The sequence below is a fragment of the Phalacrocorax carbo genome, chromosome 1 (genome assembly GCF_963921805.1).
Source record: "Phalacrocorax carbo chromosome 1, bPhaCar2.1, whole genome shotgun sequence".
NCBI classification, from domain to species: domain Eukaryota; kingdom Metazoa; phylum Chordata; class Aves; order Suliformes; family Phalacrocoracidae; genus Phalacrocorax; species Phalacrocorax carbo.
The window spans coordinates 88,616,775-88,640,910 of NC_087513.1; the positions used below are offsets into that span (position 1 = coordinate 88,616,775).

A 24,136-nucleotide genomic window follows, 5' to 3' on the forward strand; every position below is an offset into this window, starting at 1 on the left:
ATCTAAATTTAAAGTTCATTAATACAGCTAAATAACTTTTGTGGGGTGGGTTTGCCTGTGTGTGTGTATGAGGTGGGTGGGGAGAGAGAACAGAAAGAGCGCCTACTAAAAATAACTTGTTAAAGAGCGTGAGACTGCATATGAAACCCCACTGGCAGCCAGTGATTAAATGACCTTAATTTTATGTTTCAGGTTCTTCCCCCACCCCCCCAACCCCTGGCAGAAGTTTAAATATAAGCATTCTGGTGGACATTTTATTTAGTTGCAGAGAAAAGATGCTCCCTGAGACAATAGGGCAGGGTTTCACCCTACCTCAGTGTTAACTGCAGCTTGAGAAAAGTTCTCTTGCTTAGAAATTTACTGCATTGGTCTGTTTGCCATGACAGAAAGAGTACTCAAAGCAAGCTATGTGTCACTGAGAGAGGTGGTTAATGCAAGTCTTCGATGTGCCTTAGAAAGGTGTGGGCTCTTCGTTATGCAGTGGTAGGAAGGAAGGCTTTAGTAGGATGAATCTTTTCTTCAGATGCTGCAAATAAACATCCCTTTGGATTCAGCTGCTTGGTTTGTAACTCAGTGGGACAGTAACCTGCTGGGATTTCGTGGTGGCCTGTTTAAGCAGCTGGCTGTTGGAATACCATTTTGCCACAGTTGGATCCAGAGGAGGTCATCTGATGGCCAATGTGATAGGCATCTGGGCTAGATCAACAGGGCTTTTCCCATCCTTTTTCCGCTTCTGTTTTTCTTTTGTTTTTTAAATTGTTAGGAGCCAAGCTTATGCTGGAGTAGGCTAGCACAGCTGCATGGTGAATTTTGTGCTCTGCTTGCTTTGGCTTCTGTAGTTAAGATCTAAAAAACCTGTAGAAAGTCAATGCCTTAGGGCTTCACGTGACTTGGTAGTGGACATTTTAGCAAACCTATCATGTGAATGTTCTGTGACCTGCTAAGTACACTGTTCTTTTTTTTTTTTTTTAAAGATTTGTTTGCGGTCTTTAGCATTAAGCTTTTAAAGAGGGTGAACTGAATGCCCTGTCTAAAAAATCATGATTACCTGTAAAGGGAAATTTATAGCTCCATTGGCATGTGGAATGACTGAACTGAGATGCAGTCAATCCAGATGCTGGTCCTTTACATAAAATCTAAGGCTTTTTCCAACAGACAAATAATAGGAAAAAAAATGTCCCTACATTTTGATGTAATGTTATGTGTTTATTATATCAAATATAGGCATATGAGGCACATCATTACCTGTCACACTTTCCCGGAAATACATTTAGTTTCTCTTTCCTTGTAACATACTGACCTCAAAAGAACATGAAGACAGGGGTCAGTTGAGTTACACAGGGTTTCATTTTTGAAATAGAGTTATGTTGCCTTTCTGAGTTGTTACTGCTTATTTTGCAGTGATGGTATAGTTTGTTTTACAAAAGCACTGATTGACTCTGTCTAGTGTTTATTTTTTTACTCCATTTTTCAGTTGTCGTCTGCGTAAACTTACGACTTAGTACTTTGAATTTGTACTGCCATTTTAGCAGCTCTTGACCAAAATATAGAGGTACCAGCATTTTTGGGGGGTTACAGGTTTTGCCTCCTGGAAGGTTTTGAAATTGATTGTCATCTAAAAAGCATTACTGTCACTTGGTGCAAGTAGAAAGAATATTTTATTTTTTTATTCCTTTCTTTGTGTCGAGTTAGGGGCAAAAAGGCCACTTTGATTTCAGAGTCAATTGTTTTAAAAGCTTTTTACATCAGTGGTCTTTGGCTTGGCAGTTGTTGCTGAAATTTGTCCTGATTATTTGTCTCCGTACTGAACGGAACAGAAGTGAATTGACACCTAATTAACCGTGACTATTGTTTGATCATTAACAATAAAGCTAAAGAATGACTGCGTCACTTTTTCATCATTTATCACTTTAATATGTTTTTGTTTAAATCAAATGCAGATTTTGACTGTTGCAGAAAGTGGCGTTTTTGGTTTTGAGCTATGACACCATTGCATTAGTGCTGGGTAGAATAAAAAGGCTTATGTAGGTATTGAACCTTTCTGACCTTCTTAAGATCCAGAAAGTCATTACATTCATCCTGTGCAGGCTTTCTTATTTTAAGCCTAGCAGTTGTGGTTCAGCTATATACTATGCTTTAGAAAAGATTCCAATCTAAAACAAAAATCTGTGTTGCAAAAATAATCTTAACTTTCAGAGTTTTTTAGAAAAAAATAATTTCCTTATTAATTTTGTTGACCCACAGTTCTGTCCCAAAATTTTGCGATTTCCTATTTCTAGTCATTATGTGCAATATCTTCTCCACCTGCTCTGAAAAGTCTGTTCATTAAATGGGTAGCTTTTAGATGTAATCCTCCAGCTTTTTCTCTTTGACTTAAATTGTTTGAACTCTTAAAGTCTCACTCAAACCGATGTATTTTCTGACCTTATAATCTCTGTGACTTCTCTGTGAATCTCTACTGTTTTAAATCATCGCTCCTGAATTTTAGCTATCAGGAGTGAGCGCACTGTTCCAAATAGCATGGATGCCAAATAGGAAGGCGAACTTTCTTTTTGCTTCCTGGCTGATGTTCCCCTACTTATACATCAAAGGATTGCTTTAGGTCTTAGTAGCAATGTTGTGCTTAGGCACTTCTGTCTGTGCCAGGATGCCTTGCAAGTCAGAGCTGATGACTCCACTCTTTGGGTGGGTTTACTTGGTTTGGCTGTATAGCCTACCACCTTGGGTCCTGGATTCCTCCGTTTAATTTGTGCCTGGATTATGAAAGGAGGCCAGCTGCTTTTTCATTGATCTCTACCCTGTGCATAGCTCTAAATCTTGTGTCTGAGGATGTCATAGCTTTTCTTTCAGGTTGTTGATCAAAGCAGTAAGTATGAGGCCAAAAATTAATGCCGGTAGGGCCTCCTACTGTATTTTATTAGATCATAGTATGTTGAAACTTCTGGGCTACTGTATTATAATTTGATAATGATATTTGTTACTGTATATGTGTTTATTCATTAATTAGGGATAAAATAGCAAGTCAGAAACCCTACAGAAGTCACAGTGCTTTTGCATCAATGTTTTTTTCCCCCTCTTCCCAAATGAATCTGTCATCTCATTAACAAAATGGAGTCCAACAGTCCAGTCTCTATAAACCACCTTACTGCTTCTTTATTCAGTATCAAAGTAACTGGTATGGTACTTAGTCTGAAATTGTTGTCTAACTTACAGGATCACATGGATCATCCCATCCACCTTTGAATTTCTCCAAGTGTTCTGATTTCTTTCAAAAATCAAAATCACTTTTCAGCCTTCTTAGCTAGCTCTTCCAAAATCCTTGGATACAAATAATGAGATTCTTCTGATCTTAAGTAACGTCTGATGGCCGCTCTTTCATTGTGGTATTCAGTTACAGTCAAGAAGTCAGATGACATTTCCTGTGCTAAAACAAATGAGAGTGTGTTTCATTAAAGAAAAAAAATTTTAATGAATGCTTCTATCTTCTCTGGATGATGACTGGCACACTTACAGGTGTTTGTTCAATGTTTGACCTGAGCTATATTTGAAATTTCAAGGACTCCTTTTGTTTGGGATAACTTTGAAAACTAAAACACATTGTATTTTGTTAGACTTCTTTCTTCAGTTCCCTGAGTTTTTCTAATTTGGTTCTTCAGTGTTCACTTCTGTCTTCTACTGTGTCCCACTAGATAACATTCATGCAGTTCACTGAAAAAAGGAAGATGTCCAGTGGAACAGTTCATAACATACCATTTTTATAATTTCTACCTGTACCGGCACATAATTATTAGCTTTTTGTAAAATTAATGTTTTAAAAAAATGTGGTAGGGAAAATAATGAGGCAAAAGTCATCTAGCACTGTGATTTCTATTGCTGACAGCATATTGCCTCAAGCATATGTTGCTCACACCGAAGACTCTCAGAGAAGCTGATGACCTCCTCCTTCCTTCACATGGCTTGAACAGATATCTAAGAAGACAGGTGTTTTATTTCATAGTCTAATCTGATGGTTAGCATCAGATCCTAGCAGATAACTTTTCTTGTGCTTTCTATTAAGACAGTTGTTTCACAAGCTATTCAGGTCTTTTGACCTTCTCAATTATCAATGACTGAAAAAAAGCCAGTTCAGTTCTCATAGACTTCCATCCCCTCCTGGACACTTGTTTCTGTATAGATAGTTGTGTCAGCTGCTGGTTGTAACCTATTCAAATTGGCAGGGGCTAGATTCAGCAGTGTAAGGTTTCTGCGGAAGTAACTTGTTGACTGTATTGAACACTGAGCAAATTAAGACGAAAGTATGTGGAGAAGCCTTAGACGTGGGGAGGGGAGAAGTAGTCAATATTGACTCAATATTGAGCCATGCCGTAATAGGGAGGTGACACTGAGAGTTAAAACAGATCAATGAAGATATTTGAATGAAGTGGAGATAGGCAGCTGCATGACCTTTAGACATTGTGGTGAGTGTGTTGTAGGTCTGTGAGGTTTTCTTTTGGCACTTGAAAAACAACCTAAGTAATGTCTAATGGGAGGACCTGTGTGCATGCTGGTGAGGAGGAGTGTAGCAACTGGAGAAGGGAGGCAAGGGGAGATAGGTAAAGTCAAAAGAAAGAGGAAACAAGGAGTTTGTAGACAGTGCAAAGGATGGAGGTTGCATCTGAAGTAGGAAGAAAGCAGCTGTAAACATCCTACTAATTGATTGTTTCTTCTCTTCAACTTGAAAATATAAAAGAGGAGGAAGAGGGTGTGTATGTAGTTGAAACAAAAAAGAATCATAGATCTCTGGCCATGTTGGACACCTTTGAGTCGTCTGGACAGGGTGCTGGGCCATCTTGTTTAGGCTGTGCTCTTCCCAGAAAGGTTGGACTAGATGATCCCTGAGGTCCCTTCCTACCTGAGATTCTTTCTGTGATACGTGCATTAATGTGCGTTTGTACTGCTCAGTCAGAGGCTAAACAGCTGAAGGGATGTAGGGCAGACGTAATTCTGGACTTTCTCTAGGCCCATTCGGTAGAAGGCGTGGGGGGAGTTCTGATGAATAGTGAAGGACATCTTCCATGGTCTCTGAGGGCTGAAGTGAATTTTGTTGACTGACAGCTGCATTTAGGCACTGGCAAAAAGTATATGTGCAGTACACTTGTAGAACGGTCAGCTTTTACCTAGTGGTAGGAATCTGCAGCTGGTGGAGTATTTATGTGACGAAATGCTTGTCCAGTAGCAGAATCCCTTGTTTCAGCTGGGTAAACATCTGCCACCATTTTTTTTGGGATGCATGCCTTTTGTTACCAAACCACACAAATATTTCATTCAAATAATACTGATCTGTATTGATTTTGGTTTAGTCTGTGAATTGTATAAACTAAAGATACAATTGAATATGTTCGTGGGGTTTTCTGAGTATAAAAAATTGAATTAATACTCTGCTTGAAAGGGTAAGTGGCCACTGGCATCAGGTAAAATGCTGGCATGAGTGAATCCAAAGTCATACCAAGATACTGGAAAGTAGAACTTGCACTGATCCTCTAATAAACGGTAGTCTGGTAAGTGGAGTATGTTCTTTTCTTCCCACAAACTGATGAGTATTCTCTGCTTTCAAACCACTGACTTTACCTAATGCTCATGATTTGTCCCATATGGTCATCGTGTGCTAAAGGTGGAAAGTGAGCTAGGAAGGTCAGAGAGTTTGGGAGTTAAAATGTCTGAATTTTGTTTTCAGTTACACTTCAGACCTCTGGAATAGCATCTTCATCAAAAAACAGCCCCCCAATACCACATCATGGATGTTAAACGTCAAAACAGCATGGGGAAAAGCTTTAAGGGTTTGCACAAAACTTATTAAGTGCAAATACAAGTGTCTTAGAGTGATAGTTTTTCCTTTTACTTGTGCTTCTGTCCTGGATGTTTAAAAGGTGGCTTGCCTAGATAATGGTTGTACAGTTACATGAATCTGCTTTTTTTTGTTGTTGCAGTAAAGCTAAGTCATATTGCCGTCAGCACCAGAAAACAGCTGCTTTTGGACAAACACTAGTGACTCTTCTGTTGTGAGCTGTGCTGTAAGAGCTGTTTGGTCCTTGGTCTGTCCTTCCTTCCTTCCTTAGTTTTTCATTTTAACGTTTTAGTTCCAGTGTAGACCTACAATCGAAGGTCTTGACAGTATTGTGTGTTTGACAATGGCTGCCTCACTAAGTATAGCAGGCCAAAATGAGGTGAAAAGGACAAGATTAAAACTGTCTAGGCTTGTCATTAAGACTTGCTGTGGTGTAATGCTTCTGGGTGTTTGCTGTGTTGAGTCTCAATTTGGAGGTAGTGAAGATCGCTAGAAAAGGGTGTTTGCTCCCTGCTACCTTTTGTCATGCTGAGGCTGAAACCGGTATTTCTCAGAGCTGTTTAGTGAACTCCTTTATATGCTGTATGGCTGGCAAGTCAACTCTTGCTGTCCAGACAGTAAAACCTGGGGTAACGATTCTGAACTCTGTGTGGTCTTCTGAACAGAGTACATACATCTCTGTAGTGGAACAAGTGGCAAAACAGGCTTAGGGTCCCTGGATGCTGTTGTGATATGAATACATATTATTTGTATACTTTGAAAAGCAGCGACATGTCTTATTCTTCAAGATGAAAGCTGTCAGGTGCAAGGCGAATTTTCACCCTGCAGTCCCTCAGGTTCATCTATTCTGTAATGGAATATAACTGAAAATCTTAACAGCTTATTTTTTGAAAGGTTGAAGTCCTTATGGTGTATTTTGTGGGTGGGTTTGCAAGAACTCATTTATTTGAAGAGGGAGACTGGGAGAAACATCTAGGAAGCTTAATGCTCTGTAACTCCTGGTAAAGAAACAAAGTAATTCTTGGTGTAGCTGATTAAAGTGTCAGTGCTTACACTTCTAAGCACTGAACGTTTTGTTTTAGAAAGTATAGTTAGGAGCTGTTTTTCCATGGACTTGAAAGAAAGTGTGTAAGGCTGACTGGCTTCTCATTTAAGCTCTGGAGAAGTTGGCCAGGTTGCTGTAGCACCACGGTGGGAAGAACCACCTGATGTGGCCTGAAATTCAGGGTTTGCTTTTGCAGTCCAGGAGACCCTTAAGCAAATTGCAGCTCTGAAGAGTGTTCTTAGAGCAGATCTCTTGATACCAAGTACTTCAAATCTCAACCAGTATTGCCAGGGACAATTTTTTTTACCTCTAAGACTTCAGTAGTCTTGATTTTTGGGGAAGCGGGGAGCGAACCTCATTAACAGTAATCTCGATACTCTGGCCTTGTGACCAAGGCACGCGCACACACAAAAAAAAGCCCCCCCAAAAGTGGGAAAGTAGAGCATTACCTTTTAAATGACAAGGATTGTTGCAGTAAAGCAGATGTAACCTATTTATATGTGCTGAGTTAGAATGCTAATCATAGACTAGTTGAGCAAATAAAATGCAGGGCTGCTATCAGAATTACACTTTCAACTTGTTTACAAAAAAGAAGAAAAAGGGTTTCTTTCTCTTCCTGGCTTCCTTCTACTTACTACTTACAGCTATCAAAGAAGAAAGAGGAGGGTGAATTTTCCACACAGCTTTAGTCTGATTCCTTCTGAACAGACGTTTATATCTTTTTCCATTTTTCCTTTTTTATTATTTGTTTCGCTTTTTTTGTTTTGTTTTGTTGTTTCTCTGTTTTTTTTCTTCAAATGTGTAAATTTGCATCTCACCCTCTCAGGTATTTTGGGGAAGGGCTATACCTGCTGTGTGTTGCTTGGCAAGTAATTGGCACCCTTTGCACTAATGTGCTTTATTTTTAATTTGTTCATTTGTTTCATGGAGCAGTTGGATACATAAAAGCAAACAATTTGTAGGCACCTAAAAGGTAACATAAGAGATGATTAACAGTTAATGTGGATTTTTCAGGAGCAAATCATGCCAAGCAAACCTACTTTTCTTCTGGATCTTACAGGTACAGGAGAAGTAGTAGTAGATGTGTGTATCTTGACTCTGAAATTTTCAAACTAATTTTCTTATGAGAAGCCTAGGAAAACAGTGGACTACTGAAAATCCGGTGAAAGCCATATGAAATGGTTTGGTTGTTTTTTGTTTGAGTGTAACAAGAGATTCAAGGTAAAATTAAGATGAGATATTTAATGGGATTTTGCAGAGTCGTTAAGCAGTCTCACAGGATTCACTGGTTTTGACAGATTTGTTAGATACATTTTAAAATGCTATGTGAAGTTTATCTCCTTCTGGTGGTGACTCTGTGCTTGGAGAATGTGGCAAGCTGGCAAGAGAGTGTTAAGTAACCTTGGATGTGATTCAGTTGGGACACATGCAGAATATTAGGCTTTGATAAGAGTAATCAGGTGTGTAAGTGGAAAGTGGATGAGGATCGGAACGGCGGTAGCTCTGCAGAGGAGAGTTTGATACACAGACTGACCATGAGTCAGCATTGCACAAGCTGCAAAAGTTGTGCTGGGCTGTACAAACAAGTGTGGTGTAAGTCGGACATGAGAAGTCACCAGCCTGCTGGGTAGAGCTGAGGTAAGTTTCCTCTGCAGGCTCTAGTTTTGGGTACTATACCTGAGAGTTTTTTAGCAGTGAAGGGAGAGGTGCATTGAAGAGGAGTAACTGCATCATAACTTTCTTTGGAACAGCCCCGCACATATTTGTAGGGGGCAGTGAGGGGAAAGAGAACGGGGGGAGCTACACCATTTTCCGTGCCTTCTGGGAGCAGAACAAGGAGTAATTTGCTTTAACTTCACTAAAGGTGATCTGAGTTATCTGTTGGAAAAACCTGAATGTGTAAATAGTGAAGCCTTGGATAAGGCTCCCTGGGGAAGTTGTGGAAAGAAGGCTTCTTAATAATCAGACGTGACGAGCATCTCTTGAGTGCAGTTTCTGTAGAGTTGCAGAGTGACTGCTCTGGAACAGCAGATTTCTTTTGTGTGTGTGTGTGGTGGTTTGTTTTTTTTTCTTACAGCCCTGTTGGATTCTGTAACCTGAGCCATTGTAATTGAACAGCAATAAATACTCAGTGTGTGCTTGCAAAATGCCTAAAAGTTAGGTCCTATTGAAAACCAAGTCAGACTTTGAACAAGAGGAAGCACTGTTGATGATAATGGTGGTGCTAAGAGTAGGTAATAGCAGCTTTGCCTTTTGGTGGGAAATTGGCTGCTTTACTGTGAGCGTACATGTGGTTGGCCGTGGTACTGCTGAAACCCATAGCTGCTGCATCTACACAGAGTACGTGCACCTGTGCAGCATCCACTGTGATCGTGCATCCTGAGTGCATGTCCTATGTGCGTTCTGGTTCATGTCAAGATGCGAGCTAAGTGTGTGCTGTCATCATCCCCTTCTTCCCCCTGCCCCAGTGAGTGCCTCCCTTCTTTGCAAGGGATTCTGTGTGCGGAAGAAGGGAGGAGCAGGACTGGACCATAGGATGCAGTCTAGGTTTTACTTCAGGTGCACACAGCCAGCTTTGACAAAGGTTTTGCTTCCTAATGCATGGAAGCTGAAGCTTTATGTGTAGGTGGGTTTGTAACAAACAGTGCTTCTGGTTTTTGTTGCTGGATATATGCCGATGAAGGAGAGAAAGCTGCTCTGCAGGCTATACTGACAGCTTGTTTTCTTCAGTTATAGGAAAATATGGGGAAATGCTTCATTTTGGTAAGACAAACAACACTGTTTAATACCACTTATGTTAATCAGATGTAGAAATAAGTACTTGTCTTGATCATACATCACATTTTATTGCTGAACTATTTCCTCTTGGAAAGGGAATATTTTTGTTAGCAATAGTCAAGATGAAAAATTGTCACCACTTAATATATTTCAGTTAAAAAAATACCCTCAGTGCTTTCTTTGCATTTTGTCAGGGTTTTTTGTTTTTATCTGTAATATTGAAATACACCGCTGATTTAAATCTTTGCTTAACCCTCTTCTGTTTCAGTCTTGTTGGTCGTCTTGTTTACGCATGTATTTGATTATTGTGTATCTCTTGCTTCCCAGGAGACAAAGATGGCAGCAAAGTGACTACGGTAGTGGCAACTCCTGGACAAGGTCCAGACCGACCACAAGAAGTTAGCTACACAGACACCAAGGTGATTGGAAATGGATCTTTTGGTGTTGTGTATCAAGCCAAACTGTGTGATTCAGGAGAGCTTGTGGCCATTAAGAAAGTCCTGCAGGATAAAAGATTTAAGGTGAGCCTATGCATAAGTTCAGAATATTTTCATGAATGTTATCTCATTTTCTGTGTCTTTGATGGCAATGTTTATGTGTTTTTGTTTTGTTTTGGTTGATTTTTAAAAAATATTTTTTCACTGGAACACATAGATGCACATAAAAATTTCCAAGACTAAAGATTAAACAGATAGTTTATGATAAAGGGATACAGTTTAACTTGAAAATCAGTGAGTCGCTGTTGTTATGACTATTTGGATTAGTATAAAACAGGAAGCTAAAAATCCTGATTTGATGTAGTGGTGCTGTTTCCAGGTGGCAGACTAGATTTTTCAGACAACGAACCGGGGAAACAAGGGAAAAGCTTGTCTTTTACCTACTTTTTTTTTTTTTTTTTTCTAGTATAGACTCTTTTCCAGTCACTAGTAATTAAGCTGCTGGAAGGAACAGAAGCCTTTGGGCTTTGTTCCTGGTTATTGCACCTACAAAGTAGAAAGCTGCATTTGAGTAATTCTGGAAGTCCCCAGGCCAAGCAAGAAGAAAATAAATACTGAGCCCAGAGCAGATTGGACTGAGAGCAAGTTGCTTCCCTTCATTATCTGATTTGTAAACATGATCTATTCTGGGGGTTTTAATAAACTAGTAATTCTTTATTCTAAACAAGTAGCCTTCCAAAAAGCTGCATTTTTATCTGGCGATATTTAAACCAGATAAAAGTTAAGGCCCATCAGCAACCTTATGGCTGCTGTTAGTCCTCTGCATGGTACTTGGTGTGCGTGACTGCTTTCCCTTACAGTCAAGTGGCCTGCAGCTAAAAGCAAGCACTGAATAATAGCAAAGGTACTGGATTTAGCATCTGAAATTAATGGGATGGGTTTTGTCATGAAAGCTGTGGCCTTCAGATGCTTACAGAAGCATAAGGACAATATATAGAGAAGGTGCCATGGATAATCTTGTTGACACGGTCTAGATGCAAAAGCTTCTGAGCTTAAAAACAATTGAAGAATATTTAAGGAAAATCAGTGATTTGAAACTTTATTTTACAATTTGATACTTACTGTTAGTTTTAGAAATACTTTTACAGGCTATTGGATGACATTTTGCTGTTTCCTTCTCAGTTTTCTCTTCTTCCCGCCTCCCCCCCCCCCTTCTCCCAGTAAGACTTCATGCACAGCTTGGTTCACTGGTAATGTTTGTAACTTGTGTCCTGTTTTAGTAGCAAAACCATTCTTTTGAAGTGTTTTGAAGGAACTGGTGTATGCCTTTTCCTTGATTCTTGAAATTGATGCTGTCATCACCACAGACATCAGCATATCACATGTACATTATATGAAGGAAAGATGTGTTTAAATTAATGTAACCATGCAGCATTGTTTAACTTCTAATTGAGGAAGGCATGTAAAGTTCTTACATTGTTCTTACACCTGAGTTATTTCTGGATTGTATTATGTGTTGAAGGCAATTAGTACTGGGGAAGCATGCAATATGATGTAAGAGTGGATTATTTTAGAAGAATGTAAGAGGCAGAGGAATAACAGAAGCTCTCAACCTGCTCATGCTTAAAAGAGCTTTTTGATCTCTTTCCATTGCATAGTTTTATGGGGAAGGCCAGTACATTTTCCTTACCATGTCATGTTTGGTGGATGTCAGCTACTGCTTTGGACCAAAATCTTTGATTTCTTTAGTCTCATGACTTTGAGGTTGTGTAGCATGTCAAAATGAGAACTTGGCCAAGCATTTTAGCTCCTGCCCATCAAATAGTAGTAGTTTGTGAAGAGTTAAATTTTTTTTTTTTATTATTGTATTATAAATCCGTATTGGGCATCTAGAAGAAAATGTCAGTCTTCAGTTTTCTTTCAGTAGTTGATTCAGTGGCATTTTGTTATCTGACTAGATATCTCTCTATTTTGGAGTGTTTCTTCAAGTGATTAGAAAAAACGTGACATCTTTTGAATATTAACCCTCTTCTTGTTTAAGGGAAAAACCCCAAAAGCTAAAAAGCTAAGTAGGGTGTTTCCGGTTTGGATTCTGAACTAATTGCCCATGTATGATGACGTTAAGCTGAGAACATCCAGTACCTGGAGGCTGTAATACCCCTAAAGTAGGTGGAGTTAATAGTAAATGCATATGTAGATTTACAGATAGAGAACATAAATTTAAAATTTTTTCTAACTTCATAATTTGCATGGGTCATGCCTGCAGTGGTACCCAGGTTATGCATTTTTTCATGTTCTTATCGCAAACGTGTATGCCAGCAGCACAACATCATCTACCTTTGGTCTCGGCTCCCTAGTTTTCCCCGTCATTCATCAGTTTAGTCCTCCCTTTCTTTTCACATTCTGATCTGGAAGTGTATGTTCTGTTGGCAGGAGATGTAAATTCCTGCAGGCTGGATGAAAGCCTCTGCCTGGATGCATTTGGAAGCTGGAAACATGTATCTTATATCAAGAAGAGCATACAATTACTTCAGAGTATGCTACGTTTTGGGAATATCAGATCAAGGTTGTAAATATGGGACCAGATACTTTACCAGTTGAAGAGGGAACTTTGAATGTCTGTTGGATGAACAGTTTGATTGCAGCATAGGAGCAGACCAGCTCTTCTGTTTAGAGAGCTGAGCTGTGGTGTGCAGCTCAGCTGGACTGTAGCCACCCCCGCATAGCTGCCTGAGTCCAGATCAATCTCATGGTGAGTGGAGTTCCTTAAGAAATCTGCCACTTCTTCCCTCTCATTAATGTATGCCCCCTTCTTCAGTAATGATGAGGAAGACCCTATGATAGACAGCCAAAGGTGTCAGTAGCTTGTTTGATTTAAATCAACTTTAACAGCTTCTGGGGGAAGAGAGAGAACACTTTAGAAACACCTAGTCCACTGGTAGAGAGGCAAGATGAGGAAAGTAATGCATGGAAGCTACTTCCTGAAGTGTAGATCATCAACGAAATTTTCAGCTGTATGCTTCAAGCCGGTGCCTGCTTATCTCTATATCATGATGGATTAATCTTGGTACACGCAGGATAATTTCTTTTTTGTGATTTAGCATTTTAAAAACCCCATGCTTTTAGAAAAGACAGCAGGAAGTCTTAAAGGGCATGATTCAGAAACTTTAGGAAGTCTCGAGAGAGTGTAAGTTCTAGGCTCCTTCTGTGTTTTGTGAATGTGGAAGGCGTTTATTGTGAAGATGTGCAAAAGGCACCACAGTTGCCAATTCTTAGATCTCTGTCAGGAAGCCGAGATACTTTTATCTAGGTTTAAAGCTTGCTTGAAAGCTGGAATTAACAGAGGGTGATTGTCTTTTTTCCTTTTCCATTACTGTGACAAGTTTCTCATTAGCTTCCACTGAAGTGGAAGCAGAACGAAGTGAACGTAAAATCTTTGCTAGAGTTGAATATTACAGTTTCTGTGATGGTAAAGATAGTTTCCAATGCTCTTAGCTCTTTCTACTCCCTTGTTATAGTTCAGTGGCTCTTCAGCTAGGCAGTGCAGTTCCTGCATTGCTGTGTTACAAACAGGGTGTCTCAAGTGCTCTGAGTTTTAAAATGAGCATATCTAGAGTTCAGTGTAACCTAGAGCAGTAGTATCAGTACACTAGCAATAGAGACGAATGGCTGAGGGGAATAAATAAAATATAGAGACTTATGCTTAATTTTGGTTTGCAGTTCTTCTGCCTTCATTAAGCTATATCTGCATATTAAGTGTGAGGAACTTAAGGGAAGTAATTTTGGCAATTACATGATACTTAAGTGAGTAATTCACAAACTACACGCTGTTTATCATTTGTCGGTGGGACCATTGAATTTGTCTCTAGTCAGTATGGAGGGTTATATCTTCTTTGGGGTTTTTTCAGTTAAAAGTTTAAGAAGGGTAAGAGAGAGATGTTTCTCTTTGAAAAATGGTCTAAGACAGCTATTCACAAGCTTTTGGGGCCAAAATCCAGTCAAATGACAAAACTTCATAACCACTATATCGCAGCTTGCATAGATCTATACTGTGTTTCTGCTTCTATCCCACAGATGCATAAGAATAGGTCCTCATGCAAAACATTGGTACAGATAGGGTCAGTTAAATTATTTATAATAGTTTCAATTATTTTCGTCCCTGTGTCTGTGCACGCCCTTAACTGACACAGTCTAATTGTGATGCTTGAAAAGAAAATACTGCTTTTGTTGGCATGTACATTGGAATATTATTCAGATAAAGAGTCAGTCACGTTGCTGTCTAATTCTGCAAAAAGCAATAAGCAGGTATGTTAGCATAAATAGGAAATTCTCAGTCTAGCTTTGATTACTTCTGTCATTCCATGTCCGTTCTTAAGAAATCCTGTTGGAATGAATGCATGAACTGCTAGAAATATGTCTCAGCTGACTGAGAATAAATACTTAAATTCTTCATATCTGAATGGCAGTACTTAAAGTTTCTGCTTTAGCGCTAGGCTGTCACCATCTACATTATGATGAGAGTTCTTAATAATCCTGCACCTTTTCAGGCAACCTAGATTGGGCATCACATTTCTTGTTAATGGCTCACATAGACCTGAAGTGTGGAGCAAGAGAAAACCAAATTCTGTAACGAGAACCATTCATGCCATCCATTCTGTCAAATCATTCGGGGTCTGCCTAGGTTAAGCCCTCCAACTGTGTGTGTCCATGGCTTAGTTACCTGAATTATTAAAATAGGCAGATCTTCTGGAGTGTGAGAGGATGTCAAACTAGGGCCCTGATGGTCCATAAACACGAAGCCGTGCGTTCATAAAGCTGAGGCCACTGAATAGTAGGCAGCGTTCTTTTCTATGTTTAGCTATAGGAGGAATATATGTTGTGACCATTTGCATGATGTCTTTTTTTTTGTTTTGTTTAATATATAAAATTTCAGTGTTCATCTGAGCCTTAAACCCCAATAAAACAGCAGGATGGAAAAATAAGTCTATGCAGAGGTTCTGGTTTCTCTCCTCTGCTGGGTGCATGTACTGTTGTGAGCTGTTTGAAATGCTTCTGAAAGAGCAACAGCTTTCCTTCAGTTCCTGCCTCAAATGTATCAAGCTGCGAACTATTAAAAGATTCTTCTACAAAGTAGCCCGTATCGTCTGTTTGTGTTAACTTTGATCATAACAGCTCACATGAAAAATGTGAAAACCACAAGGAAGAATTCCCATTGAAAAATGACTAGGTGTTCAGGTTCTTAAGTTCTGGTAACTGTTCAAGAGAATTTTCTGCTTAAAGCATTCAACAATCTAAAGTTGACCCAATTTTTTAATAGGTTGTGTGTCTCTGCTTGTGGTTGAAGTTGTCATTTTGTAAACATGCATGTGCAAGAAGTGTGAACCTGTTGATTAATGAGATATATATCTTTTGCTCTCAGGATCTCAGTGGTTAACAGACCACTGTGAGAGTCTGACTTCAGATCAGGTTTAATTAGTTCCACTCTTGGCTGAACCTCCCTGGCTTATTTCTTGGCTCTCTGTTATCTGTAAGATACAGCAGATAGTAGCATTATGTTGGAAAAAAAATGCTGCATTTTCAGGGGGCTTCAGTCTACTAAGGTCACTGTTAGTGTAGCTGATCTGTTGTGAGGTGGGATGTACCTAGTAACTGATAGAGATGAAAGTTAAAACAAGTCTTTTTTGCAGTCTGTAAGCTTGGCCTGCAGGTAGTCATGTCTATAGACAGACAAACAAATGGGTGTTTGACACCCAGACTCTTGATACGTGTTGGGTAACCCAGTTGGAAAGCATTGAGGGAAAAGGTATTGCTGCCTCTTCAGTGCAAGTTTGGTCTTCCTTCACCAGGTTCATAGTGTAAGAAGCATCTTGCCTTTTAACATTTTAGGAAATCCATCTTCTAGGCTCCTACTTGTGTGTATTTTAGCTTTGCCATGAGAACGTTAAACGTACAGTTGAAGAGAAGCCATCATTACTGCTGAAACTTGAGATACTGCATAGAACTCTGACTTCCTTTGTCTGTATGTGTCTGAGCTGTAGACCCCTTGAAGCACACAGTGGCCAAGTACTTTACCCCTTTGTAGAGAAGGAATTGGAAGTTATCACAGAGGGTTTAGAATGAACACTGTCTTCATCTTAAGTCAGTGCTTTAAGTCTTGAATACAGTATAGAGGTTGGACCTGATCTGGTATATTTATGATCATCTTTCCTTGTGACACCTTGTCACCTGCAGAGGTTTCCAATGAACTAAAGACTGCACTCTTTGTCAATTTAATCTCTGTGTGTGAGCTAGGTGAGCTCTCTCATATCTTCATCTAAGGATTGTTGAATATTCAAAAGTTAACCTGTAAGGCATTCCCTCAAAAGAATGTCTTTTTTTATTTACCCTATCTCATCTCCAAGGACTTCCCAGTTCAGTTGGAAGCATCCATGAGATAAAATGTCACAAAGGAAAGACATGGTGATGAGAAATAACAAAATTTAAGCACCTTTCTTGTGAGTCTCTGAGGACTTGAACATCTTAGCTGCTTTGAAGATCTGAAGAATAGTTTATAAGACCATTATGGAGGCTGCACTTGTAAAAGGATGCCTTAATTTTGTTGTTAAATAGCTACAAAGTACATGCAGAACAACAGATCTGTCTTCTGACTACTTTAATGTGATGGCTTGTGTTTGTGTCACAAGTGAGGAGGGCAGGCTGAAAATATTTTCCAGTGACATTAGCAAATGTTACAAACCTTTGTAAAACTAACAGAAGGAAGATAATTAAGTTTGACTCAAAGCATTTCCAAAACTATCCCTCTAGTCCTACCTGTCTCCATCTGAGGGAATACAGTCCTTAAAGACTGAGGCTATCAGACATGATTTGCAGAATGGGAGATGCTTGGCTGTGTGTTCTGGGCATTTTTCCATCTTCTGAAGAGCTGGAGGGCTGTGTTTAGTTCCAGAGAGTTTCTTCAAGTCTGTGCTTTAACTCTTGTACAGAGGCCAGGTTTGTAGCTCTGGTCCAGCTTAGTTTAGCCAGATTATCAGAGAAGTTTACCAAGACAGTAGCATTTCTTATAGCAGTACTTGATCTGTCTGTCTTCTGAAAGCTAGCTTATCAGAGCCAATTCTGTCATTTAGCTGTAATTGCAGTTGCAGCACCTGTCTGATCACAGACACCAAGGAGGCTGGGTAGATACCTGAATTCTCACAACCTTGTACTTTATTAAATTTTCCAATTTTTGCAAATACTGAGTTTTGGTAGTGAAGCAGAAATCTGTTTGTACCCTTGCTTTTAGCAGTCTTTGAAGTAAGCGGTGTACTGTTCGTTGCATCAGCTGAAACCTCCCTGGATGTACTTTTTTTTGCCTAGAAGAGATCCAAGAGGGCTAAGAAGCATCATCTTCACTTCATATTACGTAAAAGCCTATATAATAAAATTATTTGTAGTTCTGTTATGACTATTTCTACAGGTGTTTTCTAATCTGACAAATGAATGGGATGCATAATAGGTGCTAATGCAAAATAGGTCTTCGGTTTGGCACATGAAGATGAATTGAAGTTTGTATTAAGGGCATTGGCTTCAGTTTCTTTTTTAGCTGGGGAGTTGAACTGAAAATTGCTACCCAGGGAATGCAGCATCATCCAGCTGCAATTGGCCTGGGGAAGAGGAAAAAGTACTCTCCATCTGCAGCCATGGCTGCATGTGCACGTAGAAATGTGTTTCCACATGTTGCCATGTGGAAATTCACGTTAGAAGGGAAATATCTGCCATAAGAATGTCTTCCCTGAAAAAGGAGGAGTCAAAAGAGCCCTTGAGGGATTTTCCCACCCCCACTCCTTGGATGCTAGCGTAAGGCATATGTGTAGAGGTGTGCCGCGGTTCAAGTATTGCATTTATTTTGGATTTTGAGTTTTCTATTTCAATGAGTTTTCCCTATGGTACCTCCTAGGCTAGGACCAAAGATAGGATTTTAAAATGAGATAGCCGTTTGTGGTCAACTTTCTCTCTCCTCTTCCACTTCTAGTGCATAGGTTTAATTTTAGTCTCCAGCTATCTGTCTTATGTGTATCTGCTGACCGACAAAAAGAAGCTTAAGATATATTAAATTTATAAGAAGTCTTTTGCTCCACTGGTCTAGGTAGTTCATATAGCTGCTGTAATAACCATTTGGTTTATTTCCTGTTGTGTCTCATGTTTACTAAAGGAAGTGAGTTAATGTGTCTGATGTTCATGAACTACATACATTTATATACATGCTGTGAAATATATTTATTCCACATATGTATTCCTGAATTAAGCTGGAGACCACTTTGAGACACAGAGGTTAAAAAAGAATAGCATTGTAGGGATGCTATTCTGAAATCATGACATCAGTGTGAAGATTACAGTTTAAAAGAATTTCAAACACATTAAGGTATGGAAATGTGTAGTTTAAAGCACATAAATAGGTATAACTGCCACATACCGACAGCATACTATAGCTGTGCAAGTATAGGTGAAGATGCTGCAGAATTCCTGATCCTGGTCACATGAAATTCAATTTTTAAAAGACACTTTCCTTTGGTTTTTTTCCAGTTTTGCTGCCTAAGTGCCTGAGAAGGACTGGCATAGAAAAACAGTAATTCTGCATGCAGTAGGGATATAACCTCTTTATTGTTCACAGTTGTAAGCTGAAGTTTTACTTTGGGGTCATGCATTCTCCTTAGAGGGAGCCTTGCTCATGGCACGTATTTGTAGGTCTGTAATCGAGGTGAAAGATGACTTTAACATCCTTGGTTTTTTGGGGTGCTAGTGTTCAAAAGTAGTTGTGAAAAGTGTGGATATGATGTTTTATGGAAAGATCTGTGATAGCCTTTCAGGAGCATTACCATGAAGACCCTATGTCTTTACTTACCTGAGAACATATCCTCACACTGGATATGCATCTCTGAGATTGGCGGATTACAGACTGGTGGAACAGATTTTGCTTCTCATTCTCATTTGAAAATGAAGTACTTAATGGCTGCCACTGGTACCCTCTTAGTGTGGCAACAGAGTAGCCTTTCTAAATGCACAACCTGTCTGAAGTGGAGAATCGAGGGCTGCTCTCTATGTTGTGAATGCAGCCTGAACTTGGTCATCTAAAAAGAGAAGAGTCACAGCAAAATTTATAAAGTTCTTCTGGAGTTCAGGGATTTAGTGATACGCTGCTGTGTGAGGTCATACATAAATTCTAAGCTAGATTTCTTTTTTTTTTTTTTGATCTTGCAGTTCTAGCTAAGATGAACAGGTAGAGAGTAGGCATGTCTGATGCTCTTGAGAGCTAGATAACACTGCTGCTGTATATGGGTATTAAAGCACATGGTGGGTGGAAATGGTGTCCTAGTGGCAACCTTCTACATCTGTCTCCCAGTTAGGGAGAATAGTATTGTGTAAGGTATAAATAGATTATCTGATACTTGTTCTGATAAAAATGGTGCTTTTGAGACTACTTTGATGTTTGGTGTGTGCAGTAACTTCAAGGCTTTTTGTTCTACCATTGTGTATTCTCTTCTAGAAGTCCCACAGTGTGAGATTGCCTGGCTACAGAAGATTTAGCATAAATACTCTTTACATATAGCGATATTACATACCTGTGGCTCTCACTTGCTTACTTCATTCCTTCGTGGTTAAATTGTCTTTGGTGCAACGCGCCCTTCTTAGAGTGTGATTGGAATATGTAATTAAATGATTTGGCTTCAATTTTTGCCAGCAAACACAGATTTTTATCTTTAAAATACTTGGCTGCTAGGTCAGTCAGTGGCTGTGTGTCCTTTTTGAACTCAGTATTTGTTACTTATTCAAGTATCCTGCTGTGGTAATTATATACTTGAGGGGAAAGAAAGGATAACTGATGAAATACGAGACAGGAAGGACAGAAGAGATCCACCTGCTGCTCAGTGGAGTCTTCCTGAAGCAAAGAGAGGGGACAGATCCTTCCGTTCACGCGTCACCAAGACTGCTGAGCTGTGCCCTCCAGCACTGTCTTTTGTAGTTCAGCCCTTTCAGCTTTGTTTAAAACCTTGTAGATGAGCTTCTTTTAAAATTCCTGGTTCTTAGTCAGAGGGGTAACTCAAATTCAGCAAACAAAATGGGGAAGGTTTAAGGAAATGTGGAAATAGGAATAATTTTTGATTGCCGCTTTGCTTTTTTTGAGTAGACCTGGCATTTTAGAACCAACTGGCATGTTCCTTCTGGGAAGCTTTCAAAGCCTTGAGAGTCATATAATTGATGATTGTTTCCTTTGCTGCTAAAGGCAATAGGCATTGCCCAGTGCTGCTCTGAAAAGTAGTACCAAGACATGGGGAAAAAATGAAAGGAAGTTATTTTAAATATTTTGTCAAGCATCTGCAATACAGAGACAGAGGCACTTCAGACTGTCAAGCATATTCTAGAGTTGACAATGCTGCTGGTTTTTTGAGCCACTTGGATATTTCCTAGTTCCTGGGATGGCTGAGAAGGTGAGATGTGAGTGACAGGCACAATTATTTTTAGCCTACACAATACAAGGAATTGCTTTTCTGTGACTTTACATTGCATGTTTTTGAGAAAAGCTTATTCTGGCTTTATGTCCCACTTCGGTTTTGCCCTCACATTTTCTGTCTATGTTATGCAGTGAAATGTGTCATATGGTGCCCAAGACTAAATTGAAATTATGGTGGAGACAGTGAGGCTTTGTTGGGTGACCTTGACTCATATATGATCTACTGCAGGAAGTAAATCTGAATCTGATTTTCAGTGGCTTTGTAAGAGCTGTATCGTGTAATAACCCAGAATAAGAAATCTTTCTGGAAAGGTAATGAGAAACTTACTCCACTAAGGAAAATTCTAATTATGGTGGTTGATGCTTTGGTATTGTGTTGATACTTGTTGTAAAATATAAAGAGTGATGCCAATAAAAAGGTCCTCATGCATTTGTACTGGTTTTTTTGGGCAGGAGTAAGGAAGGGACATGCTCAAAATCCAGTTCTTCTTCTTTAGGGTTAGATATGAGGTGTGGTGTTTATCATATTTTTAAATATAGGTTACAAACTTTTACCTAAATAGAATACAGTCTGCTTTCTTCAGGGTGGGTTTATTGTTTATGTAGTGCCTGGTATAGTGAACTGGGATGAGTATTCAAGGCTCCTGTATGTGTCATGATGCAAATACCCAGACTGTATACATCTATATTCCCTAGTTCTTCAAAACCTGAAGCCTGGTCTAATTGTTACAGGCCTAACAAAGGTGCTCATTCCACCTCTTCATTTGTGATGTTCCTTTGAAAGCCCAGCCATGATGATTAGATTGCTTAGTCCTGAGCTAACTAGTCAAAATACAAACATCCAGTCTGAATCACTGAATCATATCAATGCATATGTAAAAGAACATCTGGATCTAATTTTGATTATTTTTTTTAAATTGAAGATGCACTCTGTCACGGAGAGCTAGAGTGTATTTCCCTTCTTGTTTCCTGCCCCTACATTTTAACAAATTGAGGATGAAGACAGAAATGTGACTTGACATCTTTTAAAGATATGTCTGTTTCTGTGTTCTTCATTTGAAGATTTGTCCAAGGAGCTGCTTATCAGACTGAGTTTGCAGGCTCTTGTGCATTCATCTAAGTTTAATGTCATCAGGCACGTGAGTCATAAAGGTTGTACCAAGCTTTTTGGACTTGAAAACAGACATCTAATTTATACCAGAGGAGTGTAACAGTGCAAGGATTTTGATTGATTATAAATGAAATCATTTGTTGCAGGCTACTTAGTGCCTGAAATGGGACAGTGCAACTTACCTGGGTGTTGTGGTGGGACACGCATACTACTTCCTGAGCTCCTCAGCTGCATTGTCCACCGGTCACATTGCTCTCACTGCCAGTGTACAGAGCAGGATTTTTTTATTCTTTCCTTTTTTTTTTTTTTTTTTTTAGAAAAAGTGAAATTTCATAGTTGATGTTCATGTTGCCCTTGTGAACCCAGTAAGGTGCCTTAGTGGAAAAGTTTGGTTTGACTGTTTTTTAAAAACAAACAGACCAACACAAATAACTAAACCCCACAAAAAATACCCCCCCCAATACCCCCCCATCCCCCCAACACCCACCCCACCCCCCCCCAATAAAACCAAAACCCAAACCAAACAACTTTAAAAACATGTGTTGCTGACTTCTTTTGACGTGGGAATTAGTAGTAAATGTGAGTGTGGAAATGAGCACTTTGGAGTTTACTGCACCAAAATGTAGTGCATGGGCTAAGGAACTGGGCGAAAATTCAGTTCAGTGTCTAACACAGATGGACTTGTTTCGCTTTTGGACCCTGAGCAACTGTGTGAGCACACTCCAGATGAAGTCTGACAAGGAGTAACAGGATGTAGAGCAGAGACCTGAGGTGAGCAGAGATTTCTGAAGAATTCCTAAAAACGAAGATAAATACTTACTGGGGTTTTTTTTGTGGGCATACTTCATAAATAGTGAGCAATTCTGACTTATAAAATTAGAAGGTGGTAAGAGCTAATATTTTTTAGCTGAGGCAATGACATTAGAAGCTCTGTAGTTTGGTGGGTTGGTTTTTTTGTGGTTTTTTTTTTGTTTGTTTGTTTGTTTTTTTTAAAGTAATGCTATATTCTTTTTAGGTTAGGTTCTTCTGTTAGTGCAACATTGCAGTAAACTGTACTAGAATTGCCTGGGTGTGAGACCTGGGGCTTCCTTGGTTATACTGGGGTTATTAACAGTATCCACTTGTTGTTTAGACACCTGCAAAAAGCAACAGCATGAGAGCACATGGAATAGAAATGTTCTTTCCTGGTGTGCTGGAAACAACAGTAGGTGATTGAAGTCGGCTTTTGAAGAGCCAGAGAAAATAGTCAAGAACTTGGTACAGTGAGCGTAACTTGGGAAAGGGCAAAAAAGGACATGGCTTGCTGATAGGCAGCGTCTCTGCTTCTGTAACTGTCCATAACAGGCATAAAGGTTATCTACTTTCACATAGGGCTAACAGATCCAGTAGGGCAAGAAAGTAGTATGAGACATGGGAAAAATAGACCAAGGTGAGGCTTGCCTGGAGTGTTGGAGGCATGAGAGTCCAGGTACTCATTGAGCAACTTCTGTGGCAGCACGAAGGCCATCAATTAACAGGAAGGATAAACAGCGCAAGGGCTCTTGTTTAGAGCTAACCTGATGAGTATCTCTTGGAATGGGTCCACCTTGCTAGTGGGAACAGCCTGTACCCGGCGTAGATGCACAGTGCTGTGTGCAGGTGGTAGTAAAAAGTCCCTTCCTGGTGGAGCACTGAGCTGTGGCATCCTGTCCTACTGGCTTGTCTGCATGAATCTGCTTGTGAGTAATGAAACTGTAGGTGACTTCTTGAGTAGATTGTGTGCTTTCAAAGGGAATTAAATTTGGCTGAAACCCTTCTGAATTGAACTGTCCAGCTAAACTGTGTTGGAAGTTTTAACTGATTCACCTTTAAAATTGATCTGAATGAAATTTTCCTGAATGCAAGTATAACTAAAGATACGGTGGCTCTGTCTTAATCTAACCTTGTGTGCAGTAAACGGTAGAATGTGTGGGGAGCCATACTGTCTTGCCTACAGAAGCAGACAGTACCACGTCCTCAGCATGAAGTACTCTTCGTTATTCCATGCTTTTGGGATTTTGAATGCAGAAGCGTCTCGGCACCCTTTGCATAGAGCTTGATTTCAACACTGTGGAAAAGCATTGTTCGCTGTTCAGGGGTGCAGCAAGGAAGGCACAGTCCTGTGGAAGTATGAGGCAGCTGGTAGTATTCTGTTGCATTTGCAGCATGTTGCTGCTAACGCTCCTGTCAGCAGGGGCTATCCTAAGAACTTTCCTGCTAAAAGCTGTATCTGCTCTGGCTGCAAAGAGCAGTATTGCAAACCGTGCTCCTGCAACTGTTGATCTTCATCTGCAGAAACTAACTCTGGGTAGTTAGAGAGATGAAGCTGCTGGCATTTGATCCTTGTCTCTCTCACTTTTGGTAACCAGAGTGTCTTTTATAGCCTGTTCTTCCTTGAGCACCAACTTCTAGCAACTGCAGTTCTTATGGCATA

General features: G+C 39.7%; 1 protein-coding gene across 2 annotated transcripts in view; it reads left to right on the plus strand.

The window, feature by feature from the left end:
• The window catches only part of GSK3B (glycogen synthase kinase 3 beta), a 155,338-nt gene that overhangs the window by 48,233 nt on the left and 82,969 nt on the right, over nucleotides 1-24,136 (plus strand). For both annotated transcript variants that reach the window (XM_064465752.1, XM_064465759.1), the window contains exon 2: nucleotides 9,975-10,168. In XM_064465752.1, coding sequence (XP_064321822.1) covers nucleotides 9,975-10,168 — 194 coding nt within the window. The remainder of the gene's footprint in view (nucleotides 1-9,974; nucleotides 10,169-24,136) is intronic.